The sequence below is a fragment of the Pecten maximus genome, chromosome 6 (assembly GCF_902652985.1).
Source record: "Pecten maximus chromosome 6, xPecMax1.1, whole genome shotgun sequence".
Taxonomy (NCBI): Eukaryota; Metazoa; Mollusca; class Bivalvia; order Pectinida; family Pectinidae; genus Pecten; species Pecten maximus.
Window position 1 is genome coordinate 40,061,275 of NC_047020.1, and position 23,919 is coordinate 40,085,193.

At 35.9% G+C, this 23,919-nt stretch overlaps 1 protein-coding gene across 1 annotated transcript; it reads left to right on the plus strand.

Moving 5' to 3' along the window:
- Nucleotides 1-210: 210 nt before the first annotated feature.
- Nucleotides 211-23,894, plus strand: LOC117329766 (N-alpha-acetyltransferase 15, NatA auxiliary subunit-like). The gene is made up of 22 exons (XM_033887891.1): nt 211-375; nt 2,597-2,681; nt 2,902-3,006; nt 6,013-6,101; nt 7,081-7,149; nt 8,991-9,125; nt 9,715-9,862; nt 10,555-10,674; nt 11,260-11,355; nt 11,663-11,769; nt 11,890-11,962; nt 12,756-12,925; nt 13,254-13,406; nt 14,133-14,261; nt 16,003-16,152; nt 16,661-16,724; nt 16,940-17,127; nt 17,553-17,661; nt 18,490-18,588; nt 18,954-19,097; nt 19,627-19,730; nt 20,117-23,894. Exons 1-22 carry the CDS (start codon nt 319-321, stop codon nt 20,285-20,287), a joined length of 2,565 nt encoding a protein of 854 aa, XP_033743782.1. The 5' UTR covers nt 211-318; the 3' UTR covers nt 20,288-23,894.
- The last annotated feature ends 25 nt before the right edge of the window (nt 23,895-23,919 follow it).

Here is a 23,919-nt window from a genome sequence, read left to right on the forward strand (position 1 = left end):
CTTGAAATATAAACATGAAAATCTATGTCTTGCAAGCGCATGGAGCACGTCGAGAATATCAAACAGAAAAATAAGGTTCTTTTATAAATATGATTTAAAATTCACTTTTTATTGTGTATTAAAACAAAAAATAAAACAAGAAATGATTTTTTGATTACAAATGTAAAGATATTTTCTGTAACAAAAATCTCGTCCAATCGATATGTTAGCAGGGAATCCATTTCCTCCATATTGGAAATTCACCTCGTGGTTTGGGCTTGTTGATTCTATGGGATTTGACACTTGTCGCTACGTTTAGGGCACCTAAACAGTACCAAAATGCCTACCAACAACCCTTTACCTCCAAAAGAAAATAATTTCTTCAAGAGAATTTTGGTAAGCCTTTGAAATGAATATGAATGTATGAGGAAAATGTCAAGAGCGATAGCCAAACGAGTGGGTTGGGTGCCACAAATGGAAAACGGATGTCGTTCAACGATCAGGTTCATGTTTCAGGCTGGGCGTGCTTGGTTGTCACGGCTATGAATATATTCTCCAGATAATATGCATTAATATTAACGATGAATGGAATTAGAATATTAAAATTGGCTGCAATTCTCCAAAATGTGCATGTCATTCTCAAGTGTAAAAAGCTAGATATTGCTTACTTTCGTTCTTGATTTTTTTGACAAATCGCAGAAATGCACGGTTCAATGGTCCACATTCCTCAACAGACATAAGAGTAACACTTTCAACATGCCCTTTATAATCACTGCAATCTATTATGACCTACGGGTTGCAAAATTGCATGACTGCTTGTTAAAAAAAAAACAAAATAAACTGATGAAAATATACTTTTTAACCAAATTAAATATTCATTATTTCATAATAGAATTGGAAGCCTGATATTGATTTTTAGGTGTTAGTTGATAGAGAAATTGCATAGAAACAGACAATTTCATTCTATCAAAACAACGGCATTTAAAAATACCATATTATAAGCCCCTTTAATATTATACTGTCTAGTATATAGGCCTATATATATTTATACTTGTTTGAATAAAATTATCCTAAATAAGCAAATTTTAGCTGCTGTAAATATTATAAAGAAATATACATTTGCATGTTAAATGTTGTTCATTTCTCTTCAAAATTATACATGTATGTATATATACATTTGATGTATTACCAATATGTATGTAATCTGTCACTTTGACATGGATAACTCGAGGCTGTTTTAGTGATGGTATATGTGGTTATCATTATTCAACACAAACTGTACATATCTTCACCAAAGTTTGGATAGCACTTGACATACAGATAAGTCAAGGCATACATTTTATATGAATTCGCTGGCCAACAAACATTCTGGTGATTAGAAGGATGTCAACTCCCTAGTAGTAAGCATTAAAAAAGACAATGCCTGTTAAACTCTGTTTAATGCTAAAATACCATGTCCAGTGTTAGTACGATTATGATCCCCCTTACAATTAATTAAAAAAACGCATGGAAAACATAAACTTGTATCAATATATGACCCAAGGATAGTTCATAAGGAGAACTGAAGTACACTATCATGAAATAATGTGTGAAATGATAAAAAAGTAAACAAACTTGACTCAATTGTCCCTTTAAAGTAGGCAGGGCTTAAATCCTTTTATGGACACCAACTTGTGCAAATGTGTTTGGCTCTGTAAGGGATTCCCCACATAGGGAGATTTCATGCATTTGTTACATAAATAACGAAATCCATATGATTGAATGCAAAATAAATCAAATTATTTCATATATAAGCCAAATTCCCAACATTTTAATTAAAACTCTGCCTACTTCAAGTACAGCCATGGCCAATCACTGCCACTGTAACTGCAACATTTCAGAGAAGCATATTTCATATAAAGAAATATTAGTCTGGAATTTCAAAATGCAGAAATTATAATCATGAATGTATAGTGAACCATGAAGTTGATGTTTTTTGGAAATGTATAGTGAACCAATGATTCATAGCAGGGATCAATCTAGGGATTTTTTACTACCCTTTATGGGTAGTTTCCACTCAGGATTTTGTTCCATTTTTCCCCTCAGACTTCACTGAAATATTGTATTTTCCCCCATTTTTATGGCAATAATATTCCCAAATACTCCAGATTTGCTTTCCTAATTAACCATTTGCTGTTTTTACTTGAAAAATGTGTTTTTAAAGCAAAAAACTGAAACTTTGTGATGTTTAAATTTCTCCCCTTTTCAGAACTGATTTTCCCCTATGGTCCAAAAAGGGTAGTTTCTCCTAAATTCTAGATTAATCCCTGTGTAGAATCAAAGCAACTTAACATTGGCATATATAGCTATACTCTTCAATCTATTGAGCTGTCTTGAGATAGTTTTTGATTGCAATTAATTAGATTTTCTTAATAAGCCTAAAATTTACTTATATACCAGGTATATTTCTTTCAAGTCAACTAACTCATTAAAACATATACTGTGTTCAGGTAGTGGACTAAGGACTGGGAGTTATAATGGAACTTCTACAGGAATGATGAAATGATGTGGAATTTATCTAAAAATCTAAAAAGTGTTAACAATAGCTTTGCAATTAAACATTTCTTTTGATTTGCAGAAATGCTACGAGCAAAAACAGTACAAGAATGGGCTGAAATTTGCCAAACAGATTTTGTCAAATCCCAAGTTTTCAGAACATGGCGGTAAGTGTTTTCGATCTGTTGAGATAAAGATACAGTGTTCTTGGCATTATTAAGATATTTAGATTTGTGTATATATATATAAAGTTATATGCTCCCCGAAGTTCCGATGAAGTCCATTATATTGGGCAAATGGAGAAACTGAGGATGATAATGATTTTATACATGAATTATTTGTATCAATGGTATTTAATAAATCTCTTAACTTTATATTTGTCTGCAGAGACGCTGGCCATGAAGGGCCTGACACTGAACTGTCTAGGTAGGAAGGAAGAGGCCTATGATCATGTGCGGCGAGGGCTGAGGAATGACCTTCGTAGTCATGTCTGTATCCTTGTTGCTCAATATCTCATGACATGGGCTATACTAACTCTGACATCAGGAGTAGAGAGAGAGAGAGATCTTCAGTTTAAATTGTCCTTTCATGTAAATTGAAACAGACACATCACTGTCTAAATACTTGATAATACTAAGAGTGTTAAAAGTAAGTGGTGCTAGCCTATTGAAACAATATAAAATTGATTAATCTAAAATAAATCACTATATGGACACGAATGGTATTCTTATGATTTCTGTGATTAGAATAAAAGTATTACATGTGGTTAGATGGAAATGAATCTCATATGATGAAATTTATTATAAACATCAACAAAAAGAAGAGTTTTACTTTCCACAATAGTTCTTGATTCCATTTCATTTCATGTGCACAATAATTGTATAGCTAGTGTAATTTACATGTGATATTTCGTTTTTAGCTCACCTGCCCGAAGGGCAAGTGAGCTTATGCCATGGTGCGGCGTCCGTCCGGCGTCAACTTTTTCATTTAAACAACTTCTTCTCAATAACCAAGAGGCTCAGGAACTTCATATTGGGCCTGTAACATGCTGGGGTGAAGGGCTACCAAGTTTGTTCAAAGAAATGACCTTGACCTTCATTCAAGGTCACAGAGGTGAAATAGGCTATAATCTTCAAACGACTTCTTCTCAATAACCAAGAGGCCCAGGGACTTGATATTAGGCCTGTAGCATGCTGGGATCAAGGGCTACCAAGTTTGTTCAAATAAATGACCTTGACCTTCATTCAAGGTCACATGGGTGAAATAGGCTGTAGTCTTCAAACAACTTCTTCTCAATAACCAAGAGGCCCAGGGACTTGATATTGGGCCTGTAGCTTGCTTGGGTGAAGGGCTACCAAGTTTGTTCAAAGAAATGACCTTGACCTTCATTCAAGGTCACATGGGTGAAATAGGCTATAATCTTCAAACGACTTCTTCTCAATAACCAAGAGGCCCAGGGACTTGATATTAGGCCTGTAGCATGCTGGGATCAAGGGCTACCAAGTTTGTTCAAATAAATTACCTTGACCTTCATTCAAGGTCACATTGGGCAAATAGGCTGTAATCTTCAAACAACTTCTTCTCAATAACCAAGAGGCTCAGGGACTTGATATTGGGCCTGTAGCATGCTTGGGTGAAGGGCTACCAAGTTTGTTCAAATAAATGACCTTGACCTTCATTCAAGGTCACATTGGGCAAATAGGCTGTAATCTTCAAACAACTTCTTCTCAATAACCAAGAGGCCCAGGGACTTGATATTAGGCCTGTAGCATGCTGGGGTGAAGGGCTACCAAGTTTGTTCAAATAAATGACCTTGACCTTCATTCAAGGTCACAGAGGTGAAATAGGCTATAATCTTCAAACAACTTCTTCTCAATAACCAAGAGGCCCAGGGACTTGATATTAGGCCTGTAGCATGCTGGGGTGAAGGGCTACCAAGTTTGTTCAAATAAATGACCTTGACCTTCATTCAAGGTCACAGAGGTAAAATAGGCTATAATCTTCAAACGACTTCTTCTGAATAACCAAGAGGCCCAGGGACTTGATATTGGGCCTGTAGCATGCTGGGGTGAAGGGCTACCAAGTTTGTTCAAAGAAATGACCTTGACCTTCATTCAAGGTCACATGGGTGAAATAGGCTATAATCTTCAAACAACTTCTTCGCAATAACCAAGAGGCCCAGGGACTTGATATTGGGCCTGTAGCATGCTGGGGTGAAGGGCTACCAAGTTTGTTCAAATAAATGACTTTGACCTTCATTCAAGGTCACAGAGGTGAAATAGGCTATAATCTTCAAACAACTTCTTCGCAATAACCAAGAGGCCCAGGGACTTGATATTAGGCATGTAGCATGCTGAGGTGAAGGGCTACCAAGTTTGTTCAAATAAATGACCTTGACCTTCATTCAAGGTCACAGAGGTGAAATAGGCTATAATCTTCAAACGACTTCTTCTCAATAACCAAGAGGCCCAGGGACTTGATATTGGGCCTGTAGCATGCTGGGGTGAAGGGCTACCAAGTTTGTTCAAATAAATGACCTTGACCTTCATTCAAGGTCACAGAGGTGAAATAGGCTATAATCTTCAAACGACTTCTTCTCAATAACCAAGAGGCCCAGGGACTTGATATTAGGCTGTAGCATGCTGGGATCAAGGGCTACCAAGTTTGTTCAAATAAATGACCTTGACCTTCATTCAAGGTCACATTGGGCAAATAGGCTATAATCTTCAAACAACTTCTTCTCAATAACCAAGAGGCCCAGGGACTTGATATTGGGCCTGTAGCATGCTGGGGTGAAGGGCTACCAAATTTGTTCAAATAAATGACCTTGACCTACATTCAAGGTCACATGGGTGAAATCGGCTTAATTCTGTAAATAATAATTTTGCGATAGCCAAGAGCCTTTGAGACCTGATATTAGGCCAATAGAATGCTGGAATAAAGGACTAGAAAATTTATTAATATGAATAAACCTAGCCTACTCTGATATTTGAATAAAGAAGTAATCAGCATAGTATCTGTAGAAATGACCTCAACCAACTTCAAAGTTGCTGTAGAGCCAGGTGAGCGATACAGGCCCATTGGGCCTCTTGTTATAGATTTAGTCCCCTACCAGTGAAACCAGGGGAACTATAGGTTTTCTCTCTGTCATCTTTTACGTACGTATTTACATAACCCCAGCACTCAGCAGCTTCATTCCTTGAGGGATTTTGATCAAACTTCATACAATGATAAAGGACCCCAATATCATAGAAAATTTTGAGTTTCAGGGTTTTTAAGTCAAAGTCAAGGTCATGGTCACTGTTACTATTTATAGGTATATATATATGGTAGGGGACATGTATTGCTTTAATAAGCAATGCCCCAGTATGCTTGTTTTAGATTGTATTGTAGACTTCAGTTCTGTAGAAGGTCATACACGTCTTGTGTCCAACGTAAAATGTAGTGTTATTTAGTCCTTGTGGTGTGTTATTGTTATACCTTGACACTGACCTCTAGGCTGGCACGTTTACGGGTTGCTGCAGCGGTCAGACAGGAAATATGATGAGGCTATCAAGGCTTATAGGAATGCACTGAAATGGGACAAGGTAAGTCGATAGTGTCCTATAGGGACGGTAAGGAAACAAAAATTATGTATTATTTGAAAATATTTTTATTGGGTCTATTCCAGAAGATCCTAGGTTTAGCCCATTTCATATTGAACTCTTAACACCTTTTCCAAGCCGCTTTTGGTGAGAGCCAAGCAGGACTTACTGACTCTGTCCAGAGAACTATATGACAGACCCACTTCTGTTTGCAATGCATGCCCATAATTCAGTGTCTGCAGAAAGCAGGTGACATATACGTATCACTTAGTGTTTGCATACTGTAGAGCACATTACTGGAATTCAGTATATGATTATTTTCTGTTATTTCTCTTTTTGTGTCGCCTGCAGGCAACATATAGGTATCACTTATGTCGGTGTCTGCACAGAGGTTTCTGTGCTATAACTCAAGTTCCCTTGAGCCAATCAAACTCAAATTTCATGAAGATCTTCCTTATCACAAGTGCTTCCTTTGGATTGTTTTTAAGGCCTGAAGGGCAAAGGTCAAGGTCACTGTTACTGAAAATAGAAAATTTGTTTCTGTGCGATAGCTCAAATTCCCTTAGGATGATTAAACTCAAACTTCATGCAGATCTTCCTTACCACAAGTGCTTCCTTTGGAATGCTTTTCAGGTCCAGAAGTCAAAGGTCAAGGTCACTGTCACTAGAAATAAAAAAAATTGTTACTTGTACCCAATTTTATGTGCAGACAATGCCTCCACTTCTGTAGAATTATCATTTTATCGACCACTTATTGGTCTTAATAGCTTTTTGTGTGTAATTGTGCATTGTCAAGAATATCATAACTCTACTTCCTGAAGAAATACATGATTGTGTTTGATTCTCAGGGTCATGTGTAGATCTCACTATGAAAATGCAATATTGTGTTTGTTTTCTAAGATAACATGCAACATCTGCCGAAGAATAATATTCAGACTTTTTTTACTTAATTCTTGATATACAAACTTGTGTTTGTTTTCAGGATAACCTGCAGATCTTGAGAGATCTGTCCTTGTTACAGATACAGATGCGGGACCTAGAGGGCTACAGAGTAAGTAGAGAATTGGAGACTTAGTAAAAAGATAAAAAAATGATAGCAGTCTATGATTTGATCATTAATACTTGTTAAACTAGATAAGAAACTGTCGCTTGTCTGTCCACTATAGCTGTAACACATTGTTTAGAAAAGAAAAAGATAGGGTACGTATGTGGGTAATTTTTTTGATTATTTTTTAAGGTTTTTACTAAGGTTTTACAGACGAGGAATGTTGACTTAAATAGTCCTTCCCTGAAAATGGTAAAAAAAACCAACATCAAGTTGGGTATCAAAATATAGGGTTAGCGGAAACACAATTATTTTTTTTTGGCATTACCAGATACCTCTCAATGTCAAAACCATAATTAAGCCATAGTAAATCTTATTGTACGATACAGTGGACCCGCGTTAATCCGGACGCCAATAGTCCGGAAAACTCACAGTCCGGACGGAAATGCACGGGAACGGATTTCCGTAACGTTATTTGTACTCACCAGTCCGGAAATTCGGATTCCGATTCCGGAAGCCCATTTTGGGAACGGAACGTACTTTTCATTAGTAAATTTCCCTCAATAATCCGGACGATTTTTTCACCACGAGGAGAAAAAAATGTCGGGGCAAGTCACCCGTCTCGCCAGCTGTACAGACTATCGCTTGACACTGTGCGAAGTCATAGCAACCGCTGCCAGGTCATAGCCCCAGGTGTTTACCTGTGTTACAATGTGTAGCTTTTGTTTTTATAACGGTACATTGCTTTTTCTCTACGACCTAAATGTTACAGAATTTATGCACAAACATAAGTACATGATACGATAATTAATTAATCTCAAATACATGTAATACATTTATGATCGGTAATTAACATCATAACACTTGTATTGGGTAAACACGGATATCGGCTTGTAACACCGTTACGTGAAACGACGACTCATTGAAAGATGCATGTTATTAATTACATACACATTTACGTATTAAGCAGTGATCACAAGAACTGGGTTGATTACACACAAATTAGTCAATAGTCGTCCGATACTTAACTAAGCGTCACATTGTGTCTAAGTGAATACGGGTTTAATAATTATCGGACATCTTGGGTAGTTCTCGCTGGTGTCGCGTACTTTGAAATAGATAGCTTGGGGTTTCTGGTACGTACAAATCTTTAAAAAAAACATGGACTGGTGGTAAGTTGTAAAATCCGAGTCTTTTATTTAAGGTATTTAACGTTTGTAATTTCTACTTGTTTGTGAACCTCCGGGACGTGACACGTGTGTTATTTGTAGGTCACATATGCCTGCTATAAATAAAACAACTTTCATTTTACATGTTCTTTTAAAAACATAGTTTATTTTTTAATTTCTACAAAACAAAACAAGAATCATATCAGAAACATAAGTATATTTATTGTTAAAAAGTCTGACAATTAGACGTGTTTATGAAACGTCCCGGATTGTATATAATCAAGGGAGATAACTCTTACACGACAATTTTTTTTTACCTGGTAGACGAAATTCGGCAGTCCGGAAAACTCGTAATCCGGACGGTTTGGACTTGGAACGAAGGTGTTCGGATTATCGAGGGTCCACTGTATATGTAAAACCAGGGGGACTATATGTTTCTTCTCCATCCGTCTTTTACGTATATACGAAACGCCATCTCTTTTGTTTGTCATCTCTTTTGCAGCTTCATTCCATGAGGACTATCAATCAATCATCACACAATTATATATTACTATAATATCTCTAAACAGGTTCAAGTTTCAGGGTTTTGGGTCAAGGTCACTAATTATTTTTAGCGGGGACCAGTAAGGGACATGTATTACCTTTGCTTGTTTATAATCTGTTTTTACTTCGTTGTAGGATACACGTTACCAACTACTTGTGTTGAGGCCGGGCCAGCGTGCGTCTTGGATTGGCTATGCCATGTCTTACCATTTATTGAAGGACTATGATATGGCCTTCAGTATCATTGAGGAGTTCCGCAAAACACAAATGGTACGAATTTCAATATAGTGGATTTCAGTATAGATTTTCCGCATACACTTTTAATACTCACAGTATTGTGTTATAAGCAAATCTACAGCTCTGGTAACTTCAGAATGAAATCTTACAAAGGTGTCCCTAAACTTCATAATGAAATCTTACAAAGGTGTCCCTAAACTTCGGAATGAAATCTTACAAAGGTGTCCCTAAACTTCAGAATGAAATCTTACAAAGGTGCCCTGAACAGTAAATACAACAGATTTAGTTGAAATGCTGGACTAATTATTTAGATTTATCTGTGTAGGTTAACCACTTAAGTTTGTAACCCAAAACTATCTAATAGTTGAAAACAACATAAATACTGAAGAATATTTCACGTCATAGATTATTGTTCCTGTGTCAGGTGTGATGAAGTCTTTGTTAACTTTGTAAAAATAAATTTGTCCTGAAAATGTTTTGTTCATTCTGGCAATTTAAATTTTTCTTACAATTAGAGCAAAAATTTATGTCATAACATTCTGCTTTTTGTAGATAATGTAATGATAAATAAGAGCCAATTCCATGAATCTGTACAAACTTGTAAAGGAAATTGTACTTTCAGCCTAAACCACTGGACTATGAGCACAGCGAACTCCTCATGTACCAGAACCTGGTACTACGGGAATCGGGAATGAATTCCGAAGCACTCACCCACTTAGAAAAATACGAAAAACAAATTGTAGACAAGTTAGCTGTTCAAGAAATTAGAGGTATGAGGAAGCTTTGTCGTATAAAGTATTTTCTATCGTATAAGTAACATGATTAAGTTTATACTCATCTGTATATTCATATCATAATTGTTATTGCTTTTGAAATATGATTTAAAGGTAGAAGGAATTTGAAATCATCACTATCAGAATTTGCTAGAGAGAAATGTTTGCATTAATTTCTTTTTGAGTTATACATTTGTATTTCATTTGTTGTTGATGTTGAACATTTGAATGAAAGCAAAACCAATATAAACTGTTTATATTTGAGAAAAACTGTTCATACCTGAGAGAAACTCTTTATACTTGAGAGAAACTGTTGATATCTGAGAGAAACTGTTTATACCCGAGAGAAACTGTTTATACCCAAGAGAAACTGTTTATACCCGAGAGAAACTGTTTATACCTGAGATAAAACTGTTTATACCCGAGAGAAACTGTTTATACCCGAGAGAAACTGTTTATACTTGAGAGAAACTGTTTATACCCGAGATAAAACTGTTGATATCTGAGAGAAACTCTTTATACCTGAGATAAAACTGTTTATACCCGAGAGAAACTGTTTATACCCGAGAGAAACTGTTTATACCCGAGAGAAACTGTTTATACCTGAGAGAAACTGTTGATATCTGAGAGAAACTCTGTATGTCTGAAAGAATTTTTTTATACCTGAGAGAAATAATTGCATTCTTCAGGTGAACTTTATCAGAAGTTGGGCAGACATAAAGAGTCCGCCGATGTTTACAAGGATCTGATCTTGAGAAATCCAGAGAACTGGGGCCACTACAGGAAACAGGAGGAGGCTGCCACTCCTGGTAAACTGTTTACTAGTTATATTGTAGGGAGGGGTATTGATGGGGTATCGGCTGTAAATCCATAATGTAATATGGGCTAGAATGGTCTGTTGAATGTAGTTAACAACCTTTATACTAAATCAGCTGATTCTTGGAGAAAATGATTGTTGATATGGTTAATTAACACTAGCGATTTAAAACTTTGTTTGCAAGCTTTTTTACGGTATTGTTTTCTTTATCAAGCAAATTGTCGAGGTGCATTTTCATTTCTTAAGCACTCTTAAGACTACATTCTCTGTTGCTATCATATTTTATGCATATGAATGAAACATTGGCAGATAACATCCTGATTATGCAGACTTTGAAATTTGTTTACCCAAACTGCAGTAAATTTTTAATTAACCAAAAGATAATCAATTAGAATAATCATAGCTGTGGATTGTGATGAGTTGGCGTGAAAAGATTTTGAATCAGTTGGTGTTTAGGGTTTCGTTAATTGATAAGATCCAATTTTAATCCCATTACTAGGAAAGGGGAATGACAGATGTCAATAGGCCGAGTCACTTAGCTAAGGTCACTAAAAAGGATGTTTTTGCTTTAATACAGAAACTGCAGAAGAGCGTCTCCAGCTGTATAAGGATATAGAGAAAGAATTCCCACGAGCCTCTGCCCCGAAGAGGTTGCCATTGGCCTTCACGACAGGTAACTAGACTCATCGTAACCTTATCTATCACTGATTTAAATGGTTAAAGGTATACTTTGAAAGTTTTCAAATGAATGTTAAATTTTAATCTTTAATTTGGGAAAAATGTTTCTGTATAATTAATGTTTTCTTTGTTAATTCACAACTTACATGTAAAATAACATAACTGTAATATGAGAACTTAAATATGAATTAAGAACTCAAATATCATTTAATTCACCTTATCATGCATTAAGAAAATTGAAAAGTGTTGTACTGATCAATAGCTTTACAGAATATAAAAATGGGACATGGTTTAATTTACAGGAAACACATTTACCAGTTTGATCGATACGTATCTGAGAAAGGCTTTCCACAAAGGAGTTCCACCACTGTTTGTCACAATTAAATCTTTGTACGCGGACCCAACTAAAGTGAGTACCCAACTAAACAAACAAAACTGTCTTTGGATTGTTAAGAGGAGAATAGTTATCTGTCGATTTTGTCCAAGAAACCTTGTGATTTATTCTAAAACTGTTAAATCCTTCTTTCAGGTGAGAGTTATAGAGGAATTGGTATTAAGTTACATGGAGAGCCTTAAGAAAGTGGAGAAGTTTGACGAAGCTGGTAGGTTAAAAAGATAAAGTGTTAATTGTTTTCCTTTTAAGAAATTAGTTACGTCCCCTGCCTTGAAATGGGAGGTGGGGGACCCGGAGGCGTATAGTGTTACCGATGTCCTTCCTGTCCCGATGCAATGTAACTAGCTTCTGATGCCATCCTCACCAAACTGTGCTTTCGGGAAGTCAAGTGGCAGCGGGTCATTTTCATTTATATGTCGGACATTTTCTAGTTTTGAGAATGGTTTGGCAACCATGTTACCATAAACGTTACTATTTAGCACACACATGATAACTTTATCGTCAGTAATCTTCAAAATGTATCCATCAGGGTATTAGTTTACAGGGTATAAAAGGTTATAGACATATAGGGCTATTCCAGTAAAATTTATATCCAATCAGAGGACTCTGGGAATGAAGAAATTCTATACAATGTGGGAGGTGGAGAAAATATAGCTTGTCAAGATGATGGTGTATGAAATAAATCCCTTCTATGTATGTCCCTGACAAACTAATCATTAGCAATTAATATAATTTAGTCTTTATAATTGGCGTGCTGAAATATAATGACTATATACTGCTGAAGATATTTTGGTTTGCTAAATTTAAGTAAAATAAAAAAAATAATTTTAATGATTTTAAAAAACTTCTATAATAAGTGTAGAACTTAGAAATCAAGAGGATAACCATGATGTAAAATAATAAAAAAGAAATTGACGAAATGTATGTATGTACATGTATGATGTGTTTTAGTAGTTAAGCGTGGATTGGTTGACCTTGTGTGACCTTGTCCATTGTTACAGATGAAGGTGAGAAGGAGCCGCCCACGTCCTTAGTGTGGGTGTACTATTTCCTAGCCTCACATTTTGACCATCAGGGTAACACGAAGCGGGCCATGGAATTTATAGATGCGGCCTTGGAACATACGCCACTACTCATAGAGTTGTATGTTCTCAAAGCAAAGATACATAAGGTATTAAAATTCACTGAAAAGTCATCATTTCTCAAAATATTGCAACATCACTATGGATGGTTCTCGGAACCAATTTATTCCACTAGTATTTTGCACCAAATTACACTTTGAACTTTGTTTTATTTTCGAGGTTTCATCTTTGTTTTGCAAATTTGCTTTATCGGAGAGAGAGAGAATAAAGAACTCACTTAAAATACCATTGTGTACAATGAATAACAATAATTGTGATGAGTTGAAGAGATTCTTTATCAATAAGGAGAAAGTACCAGTTTTGTTAACAGTATAGCAGCATTTGATCGATTAGTTATAAATGTCCCTGTTGTTGCAGCATGCAGGTGATATAGAAGAGGCAATGCGTCTGATGGACGAAGCCCAATCTCTCGACACTGCCGACCGTTACATCAACTCTAAGTGTGCCAAGTACATGCTCAAGGCTAACCTCATCAATGAGGCTGCCGATATGTGCTCCAAATTCACGCGGGTAAGTCTTGTCTGTCTACACCCTGTATCAACGGGTAAGTCTTCCCTATCTACACCCTGTATCGACAGTCTGCGCTCTAAATTTAAGATACTTCATTTGAGGCATGGCTATCATAACTTTAATAGAATTTATATTTCTCAGATTTAAATTTCAATTGCAAGACTCAATCATAGCATATCTTCCAATACTGCTAAAACTTGGAATCAAGCATGGAATGTATGTTGTATTTGGTATATATCTGTGCTGTCAGGAAATCAAAGGTTTTTTTTTTATGGGAAAAATGCCAGCTTTCATGTTACAAGGAATAATGGAGAGAAAATATTTAAATGTTCTGTTCTCTTTACTAGCTGAAACTGGTACTCATTTCCTTTTAACTTGGTGTTAGTGTCCACTTGGATAGAAAGAGGTTGCTATAGTTCAAGCCCCTGTGTGGGCAGGATTTTTTTCATGACAGTTTAGTTAAATCTGTGGTATGGTTTTCATTAGAAACAATGATACGAAAGCAAACATGGGTTACTTTTACCAAAAGGAAATTGAGATTTATATCAATAGGCCAAAATACATTTGAGGTTTGGTGTTGGTGTTAATGTTTCATCAGGAAAAACAAGCATTAACACAGTATATAAGTACTATATGAATAGTTCCTTCGAATGTTTTAATCTGTCATACATAACCCTACTGAACTAGACATTGCTGTGTTTTACAAAATGTTTATTTATGTTATAGGAGGGTGTATCCGCGATGGATAACTTGAATGAGATGCAGTGCATGTGGTTCCAGACAGAATGTGCGGCCACGCATCAGCGAACGGGCAAGTGGGGAGAGTCGCTGAAGAAATGTCACGAAGTAGACCGGGTAAGTGAGTGTACATTGTCTGTTTGTTTGCTGGATTTATCGCCCTGTGAACAGTCAGAGTCATTTTGAGGCCGGGTCTCCTTGTAGCAGTTGGTGACCACCTCACTTAACAACATACAGGAGAGGCTCAGGGTAAAGTGTCTTGCCTGAGGACACGACAGCACAGACCTATTAATTGGCTTCTCGAGAAACACAAGTAGCCACGAATAGGAAGAGTCAAAACCTTGCAGCTTTGATCTTCACTTGAGGTGATATGGCTGGTGCTCTTACTGACTGAGCCATTGCAGCCGTCAGTTTGTATACAGGCTTGTTATTGTCCTGTTAACGTTAAATATATTTTAGTTTGGTAATATATAAGGCCATAATTCAGTTGGTTAATGTTGTATTGAAATGTAATGAAGACAATTTTTATGTTCCATGTTACGCATCCGGTCAAATATATTCATTTATGTTTAGCATGAAAGATCTTTTAGGGTCAGACATCATGAGTGTGCATTTAAATTTAAAAATTTCGACATCTTTGATAAAGTTTTGAGTTCAGCTCCAGTTTTGACAAAGAAAGAGCATTGTTGTTTATCAGGTGTGTGGTTTATTCATCAGATTTACTGTTTCCTCATCAGAAATGTTGTTCAGCCATCTGATGTGTTGTTTACTCTCCAGATGTGTTGTTTACTTGTCAGACACGATATTAATTCATCAAACAGTTACTCTCCAGATGTGTTGTTTACTTATCAGACATGATATTAACTCATCAAACAGTTACTCATTAGATGTGTTGTTTACTCTCCAGATGTGTTGTTTACTTGTCAGACACGATATTAACTCATCAAACAGTTACTCATCAGATATGTTGTTTACTTGTCAGACACGATATTAACTCATCAAACAGTTACTCATTAGATGTGTTGTTTTCTCATCAAATATGTTGTTTACTCTCCAGATGTGTTGTTTACTCTCCAGATGTGTTGTTTACTTGTCAGACACGATATTAACTCATCAAACAGTTACTCTCCAGATGTGTTGTTTACTTGTCAGACATGATATTAACTCATCAAACAGTTACTCATTAGATGTGTTGTTTTCTCATCAAATATGTTGTTTACTCTCCAGATGTGTTGTTTATTTGTCGGACACGATATTAACTCATCAAACAGTTACTCATTAGATGTGTTGTTTTCTCATCAAATATGTTGTTTACTCTCCAGATGTGTTGTTTATTTGTCGGACACGATATTAACTCATCAAACAGTTACTCATTAGATGTGTTGTTTTCTCATCAAATATGTTGTTTACTCTCCAGATGTGTTGTTTACTCTCCAGATGTGTTGTTTACTTGTCAGACACGATATTAACTCATCAAACAGTTACTCTCCAGATGTGTTGTTTACTTGTCAGACATGATATTAACTCATCAAACAGTTACTCATTAGATGTGTTGTTTTCTCATCAAATATGTTGTTTACTCTCCAGATGTGTTGTTTATTTGTCGGACACGATATTAACTCATCAAACAGTTACTCATTAGATGTGTTGTTTTCTCATCAAATATGTTGTTTACTCTCCAGATGTGTTGTTTATTTGTCGGACACGATATTAACTCATCAAACAGTTACTCATTAGATGTGTTGTTTTCTCATCAAATATGTTGTTTACTCTCCAGATGTGTTGTTTACTTGTTAGACATGATATTAACTCATCAAACAGTTACTCATCAGATGTGTTGTTTATTTGTATTTTGCAGCATTTCACAGAGATAATTGAGGACCAGTTTGACTTCCACACATATTGTATGAGAAAGATGACGTTACGAGCTTACATAGGACTGCTTCGCCTTGAGGATGTGCTTCGAAATCATCCTTTCTACTTCAAAGCAGCAAAAATAGCAATAGAGGTGAGAGGCTTGTACCACTTCTTTAAAAAAACTCATAAATCAAATATTTCGCATTTTCCAAAAAAGATATCTGTATTCCAATGAAATTTCACATCTGCATCATTCATGGGTACAGGTTTGTGAACATCAAACTTTTTACCTGTCATGTTGCATCAACCCTGGTCTGTTAGAGTTTAACATCCATTAGATATTGAGTGATTTTGAGTAAATTTTACTTCCGAATGTTTTGTGGTACGGCAAACTATAGCAACCTTCATTTGTATTGTTTACAACTGTAACAAAATTATTTTAGATGGGGCGTTTCCCGTTACCTGTTTTGGAAACTGTACAAAGTATAAATGGGACATGAATTGTAATGTCTGCCATAGGCTCCGCACATCTCAACAAAAGATCTATGAATTAAGAGATCACTAACTGACGTTAATGAATTGAACAGTACACTCCATGAATCCATAAACACCAGTCATACATTGTGTGGTAGAGTAAATGTTCAATATCTTTATTTCAGATATATCTTCATTTGAACGACCATCCGCTGGCTGAAAATGAAACAGACAAATCCTTAGATACAGGTATACTATGGGTGTAGAATATTTGCACAAATTCAGCAGAAATTATTTGCTGTGAATGAATTTTTTTTTTTTTTTTTTTTTAAGTGTTGATTAATAGTGTCCGATTCATCTAAATAAATATTTATTTTCCTCAGATCACCAAATAGGAATAGGTTTTAAGATTGTAGAAAAATCACTTTGGTTCCTCCATCATCTAATCTAATTTTTTTTAACAGAAAATCTTACACCAAGTGAATTGAAAAAGTTACGAAATAAGCAGCGAAAAGCTGCTAAAAAGGCCCAACAGGCCCAGGAGAAACAGAAAGCAGAACAAGACAAAAAGGAGCAACAGAGCAAAAAACAGCAGGATGGCGAGATGGACGGGCCAAAAGAGGAAGAATTGATTCCTGATAAACTAGCCAGGGTGAGTCAGTCAAAGGTTGATGGATGGTATTATAGCTCATTATCGAGGTATAACCAAACTTGAAACTGCTGAAGGATAAATTCAAGTTTAAACACTGCCGATATGAAGGGAGACAACTGCTAGGAAAACACTGATTATTAAAATTCATTATCAAAATAAATTTCATTCTATGAATTTAAATGAACTGCAGGTGGCATTACTTTATTCGTCAACCGGCATGTGTATCTTTGGCACACGTTTAAAAAAAAAAGTCCAAAAATTGTATCCGAGGAAAATATGCAACTTTTAAAGATAAGTGTGCAAATTATATACATTTTATAACAAAGTTCAGGATTTTAAATTGTTTTCCTGTAAATTTAAGTTAATTTCTGAAAAATGCTGTTTATTTAGACCTGAGTATCTTAACACTTTTCTTTGTATTCCAGACGGATGAACCACTTGAACAGGCCATTCGCTTCCTCAGGCCACTTCAGTTGTTAGCAAAGGACAAAATACAAACCCATATATTTGCGTATGAAATTTATAGTAGAAAGGGTAAGTTTAGAAAACCTAATTGTTCCCGACTTGTTATTGCAGACAAACTAATTCCACTATGTCAAAATATAGCATTCAGTCTGAAAATCTTCATGAACCTGCAAGTGTTGTTATAGGTCTGTAAAATGTTTGTCAAGGTCCGCCAGAAAGGGGATGAAGATAACTATATCTGTCCATATTTCTTAAACGAACAGGTTTAGTCCAAGCAGCCCCAGTTTAATCCACAATATATAAAAGCAGCTCCGTTATTTATCCATAGATTTGAGATTTTACCAACAATTTCTGACTTGAGTGGTAACCAACGGACATATCTCAATTGAAACAATTCCGTAACTAAGAGAGTTAACTTCTCAGAAATCATTGTGATAAAACTAAAGTAAAAATGTCAGACTGATATGTGTATAAATGTTGATGTTTAAATATTTATAGTCAATATAAAAACCGTCACAATGTTGACGTTCAAATATTTATAGTCAATATAAAAACCGTCACAATGTTGACGTTCAAATATTTATAGTCAATATCAAAAACCGTCACAATGTTGACGTTCAAATATTTATAGTCAATATCAAAAACCGTCACAATGTTGACGTTTAAATATTAATAGTCAATATCAAAAACCGTCACAATGTTGACGTTTAAATATTAATAGTCAATGTATGAAAACAATTACAATGTTGATATTTAAATATTAATAGTCAATATGAAAACCATTACAATGTTGATGTTTAAATATTGTAATTAATAGTCAATATAAAAACCATTACAATGTTGTTTCATTGTTTGTTATTTAACTGTTTACAATGTCATTATACTCTCCATTTGTAGGCAAACACTTGTTAATGTTACAATCACTAAAGCGAGGCTGTCGTATCGACTCCAATGATCCTCAGATACACATTTGTTTACTCAAGTTTTTACAAAAAGGTGAGTGCGAATTCTACAAACAACTGTTATCTCTGTGAGAAACAATGAAAAATCTATTGTTGATATGTGCCGTATTTATCTGGAAAAAAACCTGGTAATATGCTCACTCATATCCTAGGATTTTCTGTAAAATTACGAATAAATGTTAATTTAAGTGTAATACAAGTTTATATAACTGTACTGTTGCCCATTATTTTATGTTAAACAATTTTAAGCTTGATAATGGTTTTCCTCTCTTGGGATAAACAATTTCGTTTCATGGATTTAACATGTGTTCCTGTGAAAATGCCTTTTTGTTGGATGTATTTTATTTTAGTCAATAAGAATGGATTTGTTGAGAAATGATTGATGTGTTTTTATTCTAGTCAATAAGAAAGGCGTATTGCCAGAGGCTGTGAAACAGGTGTTAGAAATGGAAACGTTACCGCTCCATCAAGGAAAAGATGTAAAAACACTCAACACAGAGTTCATCATGCGGAACAAAAACTCGCTACTACACAGATTAGCAGGTAAAATAATCGCCCTTACACTGATATAGCCAGCATTTACCAAGACTTTATAATTGAGACCTTGCTGCTTAAGCTGACTTAAACTGCGATAAAGGTCAACTCTGTTGAGGGAACATGTGAAAACATAATCAGTGACATTGGGGAGACTGTAGGTTTTCTCTCTGTCAATCTTGTTACCTATGTAGGTATATGTACCTAGCCAGTTTGCCAGCGCTCTAAGGGCTTCATTCCACGAGGGATTTTGATCAACTTCACCAAATGATAAAAGACCATAATATCTTGGACAAGTGTCCGGGTTTTTGGGTCAAAGTCGCTTGATATTTTTATCAGGGGCCAGTAGGGGACATGTATTGCTTTAGCAATAAATAATATGCTTGTTAATTCCATTTTGTCATTTTTACCTCAATATCCAAACTGAATCTAATGTTATTATTTTTATTGTTACTAAATGTTTTGGATGTGATTAGCTGGTGTACATTTGTGTCATGCTGCTGGTTTTGTAATATTGCTCTACCATTGCTGTCGACAGGTGCTAGAATGATGTATGAATTAGACTCCTCAGAAGAAGTACAGAAAAAAGCATTAGATATGGCCACAAGTCTTTCAGAGGAACTAGCAGGAATCAGCATAAAGGTAAGAAAATCGTCAATAAGTAAGGCAACTGCTTGGAAATCTAAATTTTGAAATCTAAATGTTTCCTTTTCTAGAATTTATTTCTGAAAAAAAAAAAAAAAAAAAAAACTTTTGTTTTGTTAGAATAATGAATATTTTGAAAGTTAAAATCAGCTTTGCTTAGTTTAGAACTGAATTTCCTCTGTCCCCAAGTGTTGATCTGAAACCTCTTCCATTCCTCAGTTTTGTTTTGAAATCTCCTATGTCCATCTGTGTTGAGTTTTAATCCCCTCTGTCCATCGTTGTTGAGCTGAAACCCTTACTTCTGCAAATTTAACTCTAGTTGTATATCTAGTTAACTACTGTAAACTCCATAGAACAATAATAAGTGTGTTTTGTTTCCTCAGAACTGTATAGAGGTGTTGGAAGCAATGTGCCGAGGCGACTTTGGTCAGTGTGAGAGCGTTGCACAGGACTATCAGGCTCGGTGCCACAGCCTTTTCCCGCTCTCTCCTTCCTTTATTATTCCCGCCAGCAGTCAACCAGACCAGATCGTTGCTAACGGAGCTGCCTCCTAGAAAAAGTGTGGTCAAGGGGAATAATCCACCTCATTTTGTGCTGAGTTAGGACGGCTTTCTTATTACAAATAACTCCCAAATCATAGGTCAATTACTCTTCAGGCATTTCACTGGGGGGACAAGTAAAACACCATGCCATATATCTCATGATGAAACCACGGTTTTGACCGCCGATACACTTGGAGACGGAACGCTACTGGAAATAAACCACATTACAAGGCGGCACCGTTCGGTGGAATTGTGACGCTACTGGAACTTAACCACATTACAGGGCGGCACCGTTTGGTGGAATCGTGACGCTACTGGAATTGAACCACTTTACAGGGCGGAGTCGTTTGGTGAAATCGTGTTGACTTTTAAATGTCACAGAAAATCCAGACATGCCATTAGATACCTTGTGACCACTGTGCACATTTCTGTAGGGAACGCTGTAGCAGCTTGTGTGTAGATGCTGGTGTGACTGGGGAATGATAGAATGTGGATGAATCGCGCCAGACGTCCAGGCTTTCGGGCTAAATGAGCAAATGTTTGGGACAAGCCGCCAGAGAACAGAACAAAAGCAATTCTAACATTTTCAAAAGTGTTATTTTTTTTTGTAAAATCCTTTTTCCCCTTGCATGTACAACTTCCCGCTAAATAATTTGCTCAAGTGTGACGAGGGAAGCTGTAGTGTATTTTGACAGTCACACACTGGATTTGGGGACCATGCTCACTCGTCCAAATTGAGCGTTAACATTACAAATGGTGGCCTGAACTAGCACACACCGGTACGCCAGAAATGAACCACACCTGTAAGCTTGCCACATGAATTCCGCACAACGTGAGCCGCAGTGATAATTTTCCAAGGGTAGACAAATCTCATTTTTTTTAAGTTATTTTATAGAACTTAGTATTATCCATGTGTTCGTTTTGCTACATTTACAGTTGTCATTGTGACTTGACCGGACTTTTTTTTAATGAACAGATATTTATACTGAAGTGGTAACCATGGTGATAACACGTCACCACTGTGATTGTCCAGCGTTTGTCTCATCTTGGCGTCGTTCAATATATGCTGAGTGTCCCATGTTGTGAGAATGGTTTTTATTGAGTGTGATAATGATGATGATGATGATGATGAACAAAAGTGTGGTCGGATTTGAAAGTTGGAACCAACCACTATATGTTAGTGCTATGAGTGGCAGCACGCCACCTATCATGTCGATGATTCACTTTTGTAGAACTGTGATGATGATGGTACAGATGTTACATATAGCCATCAACGTATTACTGACATACTGGGGTCACTTTACATCACCAAATGTCCTTGTATCATCGCTTAAAATTCATTTATTGAACAATTGTAACTAAGTGCATGCCACTATTGAACTTTTATCAGGAAATTTGATCACTGATAAGTATGCTGCTCCTGCATGCTGATTGTGGTAACAGCAATGGTTACTCGAGGAAATTTGCTGCTTTGTTCAGCTTTCTTGCAAAATGGAACAAAGTTCCTTCCATTTTATTTTTTTTTAAGATTTCTATTCTGATGTCAATTCTTATCTTCTTCTCTCTTAATTAATTAAACATATCAATGAATCTAGATTAGGTATCTTTTGTTACAGTAAAACCAGTCTAATTGCAGATGAAATATATCCAAAAGCATATCAGATTTGATGCTGTAAGAGAAGGAAATATAAAACAGGCCTGCTAAGAATAAGTGTCGGGCCCAATGTGATCGATAATTATAAATTATCACAGTGCAACTTTTATCAAGAATTAACTTCCTTCCATGATAGACTACCAATTTTTGTTACCAAGAGAATTTTTTTTAAAGCTGTTGGTTTTAGAAACAACTTTGTATTGTCAACCAAGCAAAAATTCTTGGTTGACGATATATTTAATTTATAGACTTCAAACATTGATATATTGATCCAGTAGAGCCAGCACTGTTTATTTAGTTCAGGTTTAGCTGGTACCGTTGATCCCACCCCTGGATACTAACCAGTATGCAGGGTGATTGAAGAAATGGAAGACGAAGAGTACCCCGGTAGGTGTCAATCATAACAAGCTCGGGATCAATTGAATTTCTTTATTAGGATAAGTCTACCAGTTTCGCCAAAACATTTGGCTTCTTCTTTGATATACATATATATAATAATTTATATTTAAATATTCTTTGCAGCTAGTAACATGAGTTTACTTGACATGGCAACTTCCTTATCAAACTGAAACACAGGGACAACATGTACAAATTCTCAACCCCCACAGTTTGTATATAATACATTATACAGACTGTGGGTTTTGGAACTTGTGTCAAGCCCCTGTGGAACAACACATACATGTATATGGACTGTCGGGTTTGGGAACTTGTGTCAAGCCCCTGTGGAACAACACATACATGTATATGGACTGTCGGGTTTGGGAACTTGTGTCAAGCCCCTGTGGTAGATAACATATAGACTGTGGGGTATAGAACTTGTGCCAAATCCCTGTGGTACAATACACATACATGTATATGGACTGTCGGTTAAATAACATGGACTGTGGGGCCTGGAACTTGTGCCAATTCCCTGTGTGCTGAAGAAGTATAGTATTGAAACCTGGCTTGTCTATAGAGAAACCATGTAAAAGAGGAATATAATGCGTAATACACATTTTGTGATGAAAATTTATCATTTGAAAAAAATTCTTCTTATACAGGGTTACTTCCAACAATAGCGCAGTCTAAAATTTACTTACCTCACCAAATGTGTTTGTGAAACAGGTACACAGATAAAAAAAATTCTTGAAAACTTCAGAAACAATGGCGAGCTGGTTCTAGTATTAAAAGTACACTAAACTTCACCAGACATGAGGTGAAACAATCGGTGATAATAAGTGTTTATTGAATGTTTTTCACTATCAAAATTTTCGATTGGCAATGGGATGATTCTAGTGTTATAAACATCTCCCACAGCTTCAACTATTCATTGGTTGACATTGGTGACCATTTGCTGTGGCACTGTCTCCATGGCAACTACCAAAATTGGTCAGAAGATGGTGATTTGTATTGATTCTAATTACTAAAGTGAAAGTGGTGGAGTGATAGGCAAAAAAAACCACAGGCAAAACAAAAAACAAAAATGACACAGTACCTGGAAAATAAAATGGACTAGAGAAAAGCATTTCATAAATTTCATGTCAAGAAAACATCCTCTTTGTGCTTCAAACTAAAATTAAAACTGATAATTTCAAAGGAATCGTTGCATTGTAATGACACAGTAAGATAAGAAAATATATTTCACTGTCCAAGGTTTATGCTGTGTTTTTACTTGGAAAAAAAAAAGACGATAAAAAGTGATGCTGTTCTGGTTTAGGTTGATTTAACTTGACAAGTATTGAGTTAACCAACATTAAGAACGTTTTCTGAAGTAATAACAGGAATCAAGAATAATTTAATGATGATGAAGAATGTTGTCTTTTGAGTGGGATTTTTGTAACGACAACTACAGTTTGCAATGCAGTTGCCGAGGATGCCAGAGACAATGGTATGGTTGCTATGGTGATGTATGGGTATGAAAGAGAGGTTATACAGATGAATCCTGGGATAGTTACATGAAATAAACACTTTCTATCTACAAACCTATACAGTTGTTGACTTGTTCTTTCTG